The 11237-nt window shown below is 39.3% G+C and overlaps 1 protein-coding gene across 1 annotated transcript in view; it reads left to right on the top strand.

The window, feature by feature from the left end:
• The window catches only part of LOC106518099 (triple functional domain protein), a gene marked incomplete in the record, with an annotated part of 118418 nt that overhangs the window by 30312 nt on the left and 76869 nt on the right, over positions 1-11237 (top strand). Inside the window, 1 exon segment of the mRNA XM_014009204.1 lies at positions 9118-9192. Coding sequence (XP_013864658.1) covers positions 9118-9192 — 75 coding nt within the window.

Here is an 11237-nt window from a genome sequence, read left to right as displayed (position 1 = left end):
CAATATTATCGTTTATCGCAATAAATTTTGAGACAATTAATCGCCCAGCAAAATTTGTTATCGTGACAGGCCTAATCAAATATGACTTGTTGGACAACCAGCCACACGTGGCAGTACGCCCATACTGGCTCTGCTCTCATCCAGCTGACAGGTACAGTGCTTCCTGTCTGGTGTTGATGGGTAGCAATAATAGCTCTACCATGAGGTCATCTCTTCGTTCACCTTTTTTCTGCCCTCTCTTCTTGTCTTTCTGTCACCGTGATAAAATGTAGCTTTACTTTTGAAACATAAGAACAGGGGAAATAAAAGAAAAGAATCTCACTGGATGGTCTGTTACAAAGCAGGTGTATTTTTGCATAGCGGTTTCACACACTTCTTAGTGTTTATGACAAAAAGACCAGCAAGCCATATCTCTGCATTTTGAGTGGCCAGTATTTTACAATCACAACTTGTTTTTATATGCGTAGTTTGCCAAATTGTGCTCTAAGCTGTGCATGTTGTTTCATTGCCCACATTGTACCCACTTTGGCAGGTGCTTCAAAAAGAGAGGAAGTCTTTGACATTGATTTGTTGTCTTCTCTCACTTTTAATTTGCCTTTTCTTTCCCTTAGTGCTGCTTTCACACTCTTATTTCTTTGTTTTCATGTACGTTTCCCCCCCATTCAGTCTAGTTATGACACAAAAACGTCTCATTAGCTCACTAGATGTTTTCAGCTCATCATTTATCCAGAAAGCACTCGCTGTCCCTGTGTATGAGCTGCTGTGTTTCTGGTGCTCTGTGTGTGTGTGCGTGCGTGCGTGCGTGCGTGCGTGTGTGCGTGCGTGCGTGCGTGCGTGCGTGCGTGCGTGTGTGTGTGTGTGTGTGTGTGTGTGAGAGAGAGGGAGTGAGTGGGTGTGACCTGGCCACTCTATATTTAGCTGTTGTGCCACTTTCTCCAGTCCCAAAGCACTGCAGAGTACTGGAAGATGATGGCTCTTTGTTTCTAAACTTATCTTTTTTTTAAATCCCAGATCCACACCAGTTTTATACATCCAGAGTTTTGCTGGATTCAGCTATTTTATTTTTTCTTATACATTTTAATAGACGTAGAAAATGCGTAAATACAGAAGAAGAAACAAGACGACAACTAGTGGAATCAAAGCCTGACCTTCCTTGTGGGTTTATTGCAAACATAAATGATGCTTAATTCTGCACATTTGCATTATCTCCGTTTCTGAAAAGAAAGCAGATGTTGTTTAGCAAGAAGCAAACAATCTTTTTGTGAGGGAAAAAAAAAGTATATTTATGTTTTATTGGTGTATTTTTAGAGGTTAGGGTGTGTTTGAGCAAATCCTAACCCAGTAACCGTTAAAGCAGACCACACTGAAACAGATTTACTCCACTACAGAGCACCAACTATTGGGTTGATTTTCTTCACAGACTCTCAATTCAACTAAAATACTCGGTCGTTTTGTCATCTTGTCAACATTTGTCTTTTTTTCCCTTCTCGACCTTTGATTTTCCTTGTACTCCATGGCAGCCGGCCAAGCAGACGGCCATTTACAAGCCTGATCAAAGACTGCTTTTGCTTTAGTAGATGACTCACTCCATGGTGAGAAAATCCAGACTTAGGTTTTTGTGTCATTCACGTGAATATCTAAACAACCTCTGCATTGCAGTAACTCATTCATCAAATATAATTATTTTTAAGGCAACAAAGGAACAAAGTGCATTTTTTTTACATTTCAGCCATTAGTGTTTCATTTTATCATGGTTTTTGAGTTACTGCACCTCTTGAAGTTTTGGAACAGTCATAAAAAACTAACATTTAATACTTTTGCAGAAATAAATGCTAAATATTACACTAAATGCAGCTTAATTTAATACAAAATCCAAAGGTCAAATTCAATCCATTTGATTCTTTTTGCAGGAGTCTCCTTTAATGTTGATCTGTAAAAATAAAAACAAAATGAAACAACACACCAGGAGCCCCCTTTTTTCTTGTGTGTAGGGATTGTAGATTAGCGTGATGACTTTTTTCCCTCTCTTTCCCCCGAGAGAGAACAGAAAACTAATTGGAGGAAAGAGAAAAGGGGGGAAAAACAGAGGAAATAAAGAGACAGGTCCTGATTCTCATCCATCTCCTCATTAGTGTCTAATTGGCACACTGTAGTAAACACAACAACATGCTGGGAGCAGATTGGACTAAAACTCACCGGCACAAAGTGGAGTGTGTGCTCTTGTCTGGGCTGGGTTTAGCTGTTGATGATGACTTTTTACGGCTGATTCAGATTTTCATTTTAGAGCTCTGACCCGCTGATTCCAGTGTTGCCTTTCTTTAAGGCAGGACATTAACTTCTGCAGAACTTATAGCATAGTTTGTGCACTTTTGTGATAAGGGAACAATATTGACTTCATTGGTGATTAAATACAGTATAAGTAATAGGGCTGCACAATATTGGAAAAACTGACATAGTAATTTTTTTCTAACCCTCCTGTGATGTATTTATATTGCATTATGAAAAATAGCAGGAATTTTCTGACCTTGCATGGATCTTACCTCCTTTTGTGCATGTTACAATTACACTTTTGTGTTATCCTTTATTGTGCAGGAACCTGACTTCATGTTTCTTTCTATCATGTGCAAACATGAATTGTTTTACCACCTAACATGTTGCCTCTGTGTCTCTTAGGTTTTGTTTACGTCATGCTTTAATATTAGCATTCATGCTAATTGTATTTTACCTCTTTTCCTCCAGTTCTTGGTCCTCTTCTTAGTTTTTGTCAAGATCCTCTTCGTCCACACAGCTTGAGAATTCATCGACACTTCTCCAAAAAACGTTGACATTATTGTCCCAGAGACGTTTCAAAACCAAATGATAGTTTTAGCTTTTTTGACACAAAGACTCCCTCTTCTACTGGCGGAGGCATCCCGTCAAAATAAAAGTCGTAACAAACAACTGTTTAATGCAATGACTTATATTTAAGTCCCATGGTGATTTAATTGGCCTCCTACATCGCAGGACCTGTAATGTGACTATTATTACTTACATGTACATTTTGATGATGATGCTCAAACAAAATATTGTGCAACTCTAGTTCCTACATTTTCCTTCGAGGTATTAAAATATATCAGAAACACTGGCAGGTTAAGGCACTTTATGTGCAAAAACTGCAACCCGTGTTTGATTTACTACTTCGTAAAGTTGGTCTTACAACATTGCATTACATGATTCGCACAGCGTTACTCTTTTTTTTTCTCATGACACAATCTGTTGCATTCTTCTGACAACCTGTTCCCACGTCAGATTTACCCATCTCCATGACGCCTTGCAGTGCTTCCCAACGGTTAGACCAGAACGCCGTTGCAAAACGTGCCAGAAAAAAAAAAAAAAAACCAGCAGAGCAGCAATACAGAAAACAGCACCATTTTGTTCTTTTCTGTCTGATTATTAGAAGCTGTGCATTTAAGGAAGGAGAAATATGCTAACAGATTGGTGCACACAAGTAGGGGCAGGTTCCTTTAGGGGGGAAAACACTAATTTAGCCAAAGTGAGCTTATTAGGCTAACCTCGTGCTTGTAGTCTGGATGTATTTACAGTCAAATCCCTCATGAGTGACAGATTTTATGTCCCATTTAAGACTTGCCTCATCATTGCTGGTATTTCTACATTATAAACATGGATCACATAAATGTAAATAAATGCCTAGCATTCCTTGAAGGAATGCATATTGCCCGCCGCCTTGATGACTTGTGCAAGAATTACGTTACAATGTAAAATCTCAAAAGATGTGCTAGCAATTACAGTATGATCAGCTGCTACCACACCAGATTTCAGCTCAGTATCTGTAAAACTGTCTGAGTTGTAGCCAATTTTGTGTTTGCTACGGTTGATTAGCTTTGGGGACCTTGTTTGAACGAATTGGCTTCAAATGTTTAGACGTGCATCCAGTGTTTACTATGTGAGTTTTATTAAGATTTGCTCATTGGTTCACAATATACTTTTGCTAACAGACAAAGTTGACACCAATAGGTAATTCTATGGTTTTAAGCAAATATCTTACAATGTCTCAGACTATGTGATAGGTAAGATGCTCAGCTACTATTACATTCTGACAGTTTGTTCAATGGGTCATAGGATACTTTGCTAACAAGCATAGCTGTCTCCTGACTTAATAGCATCGTTTTAAAAGCAGTTCTTGCACGATCAGTTAGAGCTCATAGTATAAGTTGGGTGTGACTCTCAGCTACTGCCACACTAAATTTTAGCTCAGTATGTGTAAAATTTACTGACGTGTCACCATTATTGTTTCATAAAGTTGCTCAGCTGTTGCAGCCATTTTGAAAAGTGCTGATCTTAAAAGTTAATTTCAAATGTACATTCAGTGATTAATTTCTGAAATTTTCAATAAAAATGGTCTAGTTTAAGATATTTTGCTAACAAGGCTGATAGTTGAACAGAAACACTGGCAGTCAAACAGGAAAAACATTTCTGCAGTGTTGTGTCTGCATCATCAGTTACTCAAATCAAACTTCTGTTCTGTCTGAAAGATGAACTCTAAGCTCATTTTGTTTCTCTTTTTCCTGTTAAAGCTCAGCTGAGAGTTTAATCACCTCAGGAATTTCTGTGTTCGTGTACAGGAGTTGTTCGAACAAGTTTTCACTTAATAGATACCCCCCAACAGCTGTTGGTTTATTTCTAACTGAACTTTGAACACCGTGGGATATTTCACACTATAAAACTTTGGAGATCCAGCTCGACGTGTAGAGGTTGGCCATTTGCATTGCCAGAAGTTGTTCTACCATAGAGTCTCCTTATTTTTTCAGGTACATAAACATGTTAAACACATCAGTTCTTAGCCGTGTGCCTGAGGATTTTCTCAAGAATGAGTTGCACTGAAGAGAAAAGTGTAGCGGTTCAGCAACTATTGTGTGAGTCATTACTCAGGAGTGAATGAGTTAGGGCTTTTCTCAGAAGGTAAACACATGCGAAGAATTTAAAGTCAATAGCCGTGTTTCCATCAACATTTTAATGCACATTTTGAATCATTGCATAAGAAAAAGTTGATTAAAAAGACAAAATTTAAAAAAAAAACTGACTCAATTTCGCAAAAAAAAAAGTTACACTTGTGTCGTGGCTAGCCTTTTCGCCAGGGCAGAGATGCGGGAAATAAACAAAATGGAAACTGTGTGGTCTCGGTCTCAGATTATTTAATAGAAAGGTGCATATGCAAAGAATGAGCAGAGCCAGACAGACGCGAATCGAAGCGTCTGTCAAGCTCTCGCTGACCCGGAAACAGGAAAACAGACGATATATACATCCTGCGGGCGACACGGTGGCTCAGTTGGTAGAGCTGATGCCCCTCAGCAAGAAGGTCACCGGTTCAAATTCCGGTCCGGGGACCTTTCMGGGTAGAGTTTGCATGTTCTCTCCGTGCATGCGTGGGTTCTCTCCGGGCACTCCGGCTTCCTCCCACAGACCAAAAACATGACTGTTAGGTTAATTGATAACTCTAAATTGTCCCTAGGTGTGAGTGAGAGAGTGAATGGTTGTTTGTCTCGTTTGTCACTATGTGTGGCCCTATGATAGACTTGCGACCTGTCCAGGGTGTACCCCACCCCTCGCACTGTGACTGCTGGATATGGACACCAGTGACCCAAGCAACCCTCAAAAGGAAGAAGCGTGTACAGAAAATGGATGGATGGATGGATATACATCCTGCTAACAAAATAAGAGCGTCAGAGATATCCAGGAAACCAATGACATGGTTACAAGTAAATAGGCCATAAGATTACCTGAGTACATACAGTATCTTAAGAGTCATGAGAAACAGATTATATAATGGCAGTTTATCAAGAGATACAGAACAGGACATGTCAAGGTAAAATGCAGTTAGGGAGTCAAGATATTCTTCTACCACAGCTCATTTTCAGGTGGTTTTTGGATTTTTCGAAAAAGAATTAATGAGCAAAAAGGGAGATGGAAACACATTTGCCAAATAAGTTTGGACTTTTCCCTCACGTGATTGGTCAGCTGTTTCTGCCGTCTGCGTCTTCCTGGACATTCCATAACGTGAAGAGAATTTAATTTCCTTCTCTACGTCTCTGTAACATCGAAAATAGTAGTTGAAATGACAGAATAACAACTTGCCCAATAGCAACACATTCCTGAGAACTTTTCTCCTCTACTTCCTGTTTAATACAACCATGCGCAACATCAACATCTAACGTAATTACACTTTGTGTAGCCTGGTTGAGTCACTCCAAACCAGTATATTGAAACATGCCTAATTGGCATTTATTTCTTTATATTTTATTTTTTGCGTCATTTTAAAAGTTTACTCAAAATTCGGATTAAGATTTGATGAAAACATGGCTAATAATGTAATATCCATGCTTTGTGGTGACAGTTTGTCATTTTTAAAAAACACAATTTAATAAAAAGGTGCCAGAGGTTTTAATAAAATCAGGAATGAGATTTATTTTTAAAGAGCTAACGTCCATGGTTTGTCATTTAATTACATTAGATCAAGGGGTGAAAGTTCAAACCATATAATTTGCATGATGGAACTGGCATGGATGACAGTGTGGGAGGTCGGATGGTCCAACATTTCATGTACCGTGAACAAAATGACACACTATAACCTTCATGTCATAAACATTTGAATGATAATTGGTTTATTTCTATGAACTTTCATTCAGACATGTAATCCCAGATTGATAAAAACAGAGTAATTGTTGGATTGTTGACTACTCATTTATAAACATACTCAGGCTTGTTTGTAAGTTGCATCCTGATTGATCCAATTACATGCATCTCAAATTGCATGCCTAAACTTCTTTAAAATTAACTAATTACTTAGGCTACATTCAGAGAAGAGTTTAAAGATATTGGCAAAATGATTTTTATTTCATGATTAAATTGTGGATATGATTATTATTAGTTGACAATTGCCGTAACTGATGTTGAGACCTGTCTGGCTTTCCTCTTACTGCAGTTAATGACAGTGTTTCATGTAATTAAATAAGTTTGTAGGGTTAGGGTTTAGGGGTGTAAGTAGATATCGACACACTGAAAAATTGCAGTATTTCATTTTCTGATGCCGTGTTGATTCTCAAAAGCACGATATTGCTTTTTAATTAAGGCTTGATGGATGGATGTTGTAAGAAGAAATGTGAACTATAAATACAGTTCTCACTGTTGTTCAGTGTTCTACTAATTGCATAAAATAAACAGAATTTTTTGAGATTTTGTCCATAATGCATGATGTGCTCGTTAAACTGAGTTATTTTTAAATTAGGATATTTGTAGACAAAAATGGCAATATATCGCCTCACGTACAGTATGGTGATATATCATATCCTGGCCATGTGTCTTGATATTTATCATCACTAAATTATTGCCAACACACAGCCCTATTGGGGTTAGCTGCTGCCTTCCACCATTGGGCTCACAAGTATGTGTTGCACACACACGTCATCATGTGGCATTCATTTCAGTAATCACAAAGTGGCAAATTTTAATTGTTTGCAATTTTTCTGATGATTATTGCACACAATGCGATTTTGCGCAACCCTATTTCAGAGGTGACTGGTCAATCTAATATCTGCGTTAACTTCATGTGTCTTGTTCTACTTAGTCCTTGGACATAACTCTAGACAATCAGGGGTGTTTATGCTAGAATGTCATCCCATTTCTCTGTGATTTGTTATACAAATATTTATTTAAAAAGCAGTTTCCAAACTCACAAAATAGATTTTATACTGACTAGGGTTGGGCCATTAATCGATTTAATCGATTAATTCAAATTTGCCATTTATAAAGATTTAAATTTGGGAAAATAGAGATTTTTTCCCCCACCAGTGCACTGTTTAGGGCTTCTGTAGTTCAGAGGTCACCCCGCCTGTCCCTCAAAATGCTTGGTACACAACATGACAATATGGCAGCTAGCAAAGAGGATCTGCTTCCCCGCAAAGGCACTGTTTCTTCAGTTGTCTGGAACTGATTAGGTTTCCAAACCTCGGACTTGGAGCAATGAACACCTCACTGCAAAATCTATTTGAAGGTTCTTGCTACAAAAAGCAGGAGTACAACAAATTTGTTTCAACACTTGAAACAGAGGCACTCCGCTATGAGGGGAAAAAAATCGATTAAAATCGAAAATCGAATTTGGGATGAAAAAAATCTGAGTTTTTTTTTGTTTTTGTTTTTGGCCATATTGCCCAGCCCTGATACTGACTTATGCAACACTGTCCAAAGCAACTGTAGATACAGGTGTCTTTTTGTTACTGTTTCATGAACAAGTTCCTTTAAAAGAAATGACAGAATACAGAAGTTAAAAAAACAAAACAAGAATCAAAGTCACTCAACACTGGATGACCACCTAGCTAGTCACTCCACGACTTATTAATATTTATTATTTATTGACCTTTATTTAACCAGGCATATGATCACAGATCTCTTTTGTGGGGCAGGCCTTGGTCTAAAGGCAGCTTATTGTACATGTTTTTGGTCTGTGGGAGAAAACCAGATTACCAGGACCTTCTTGCTGTGATTATTATAAAGCTTGATTGCAGCAAATTTTAAAAATAATGGAGGGATGAAGTCGAGGCACGAGCTGCTTATTACCTCACTACTAACACTTTATCCAAGTTTCTAACTATTATGGAACTATAGGAAGCTCACTGTTTTCCTAAAGTCGTCTTTGAAGTGGTGTTCTGCCAGATTCTTTCTTTAGTATTACTCCTTTAGTCATGACATGAACCATGGATCATGGAGTATGGAGAAACAGGCAAAAGTCTTCATCCAGGCTACGCTAATGGCTAGCCAAACAAAAGTTCTCTGTTCTGTAAAACTTTTCCCACATCTGGGTCATTTTCTGTCATCACGGCTCTTTAAATAACTTTTTTCTGTTTAATCTTCGAGAGTCTGTGCGACAAACAGAATACATTTCAGCTCAGCTCTGTCTCTTGTGTTTACATGCAGCAGATCCCAGATTACAGTTAGACAACATCTGCTCTGTCCCAAATAATCTGCCCTCTAGGAAGTAAAGCTTGGCTTTATTGACCAGGAGGAACAGACATGAAGAAAGCTTTACTTTTTTTGTTCTGATTTGCTTCTTTCTTTCTGTTTCAGGCTTTAGAAGAAATGAGGAGATGAGAGCAATGGAGGTGCTTCCCATCCTCAAAGAGAAAGTTGCCTTTCTGTCAGGTACACTTCTTAAAGATGGCTGCGTTTGTTTGTTTGTGCATGATGCCACCATGTAGAGTCCTCAGGTAGCTGTAGACTCTCTGCAGCTTTCCATCCTAAGTGCCTCATCTGTCTCCTACACTCACACACATACAGAGTGTGCACATAATAACAAGCTGTTTACTCTGGCTGTAAAAACTCAGGGGGGTCAGGCTGAGGCCCAGACACTTAGCCCTTGACCCAACTTCAAACCCTTTCATCCACTCACAGTGCACAAAGTGACTCACACACAGAGATGACCATTGTGTAACCGGTGTCAACAGGACTGCAGAACACAGAGCTACAGCTGCCCGTGTGTCTTTGCTCACTCATGTCTGACACACACACACACGCACGCACGCACGCACGCACGCACGCACGCACGCACACACACACACACACACACACACACACACACACACACACACACACACACACACACACACACACACACACACACACACACACACCACACACACACACACACACACACACACACACACACACACTTGAATTGTGCCAGAGAAAACTCACGCTGCCAAGAACATCCAGCGGCATTGTTTGTACAACATGCTAAAACATAATTCATCCTGAGTCTGTATGTGCAAGAGTGGGCAGCATCTCATATGTCTATGAGCACGGGAACGCCACGGGAAACACACTCACGCAGAAGATGTGCACACAGATGATGAGTTGAATAACAATTTAGAGTGTGTGTTCAGCGGCGTGTGTACGCTCACGTCTCTTTTGGTCCTTTCATGTGCGCTGTGAAGGTCACAGGTAAAAACCACCTCGATAAGGACAATGACTCAGACAAATAAAAGTGCGATTGGGAGAGGGAGATACAGGGCAGCGTTGCCATGGAGATGACTTGCTGTCAGCTGCCTCATCCCAGTGCAGTCGCTGCCTGGGTAATTGGCTTTGAAATGGTCGGGGGGGACGAAGAGAAGGGGCTGCTGGTGAAGGTGAGAGTAAATGAACTAAGCTTATTATCCTGAATCTGGCCTCATAATCAAACAGCAGTGCTGCTGGTCGACGCTCATGTTTCACTGTTAGCACACCAACGGTTGATTCTCCCCGTCAGAGCGGCTCGGTGGAGCCTGCAGGCACACAGAGCCCCGGCTGAACTCACTAATTTGTGGGCTGGAACCCAGTCATCTTGTGTTTACTAGTTCCCACGTGAAAGAAGAAACTGTGCAGGGTGAAAAACTCGACATTCAGTCACTGGACAATGTGCTGCTCAGTTTAGACTAACAAATCAATATTCAGAAACTTATATTATAGCCAGAAGGCTTCAAAAGGCAGAAATGATCTTATGGATTTACATAGTGGTGTTTTTCAACCATGCAGACAAAACATCCTTGATTCCAACTTTTTCTGCATTGCAACATGAACTTATAGTTCAGCATTTTCTCCGTATTCACATTCAGACATATTTATTTCTAATGAACAGAAATGTAATTATTGCAAAAAAGGAAGTATATCCTCTTTCAGTTCTAGGGTTTTACCATACCAAAACATGTTCTTTATCAAGTTCAAAAAGTATTCAGATCTAACTTAAAATGTGGACAAACAACAGACTCTAACATGTCAGTAAACTAAATTAAAGCCATTCTTGAAAAGCTGTCCACCCTTGTTACTTCCACAAAATTTATGGGGTTCAGTAGCAGCCAGATGCTTCTGACCCCATGTATTGATTAACTGATCATCATCAGTAGCCCTGTTTCCATCCAATTTTAATTGGAATTTTGAGCTAATTTTTTAAATTTCACAAAAAGGAAAAAATGAAGAAATGCTAATCAGATGTGTTTTCATCAACTGGCTTGAAGCGAATCAATTACGTCAGATGCATGGCGGTAGTAAACAGGAAGTGAAAGTTGAAACTCACAGGTCCACACATCTCAATTTGCTGAGATGATTGGGAGTGGTCTTGAATGTTTTTTGCTGTTTCTCTGTAGAATGATGGACTTTTACTGATGTCTTTCCTTCTTAACACGCACCTGTGTTAAAGGTGTTTTTCGAAAAAC

The sequence above is a fragment of the Austrofundulus limnaeus genome, unplaced genomic scaffold (assembly GCF_001266775.1).
Source record: "Austrofundulus limnaeus strain Quisiro unplaced genomic scaffold, Austrofundulus_limnaeus-1.0 Scaffold56, whole genome shotgun sequence".
Lineage (NCBI taxonomy): Eukaryota > Metazoa > Chordata > Actinopteri > Cyprinodontiformes > Rivulidae > Austrofundulus > Austrofundulus limnaeus.
This window is presented reverse-complemented; position numbering and strand designations above follow the sequence as displayed.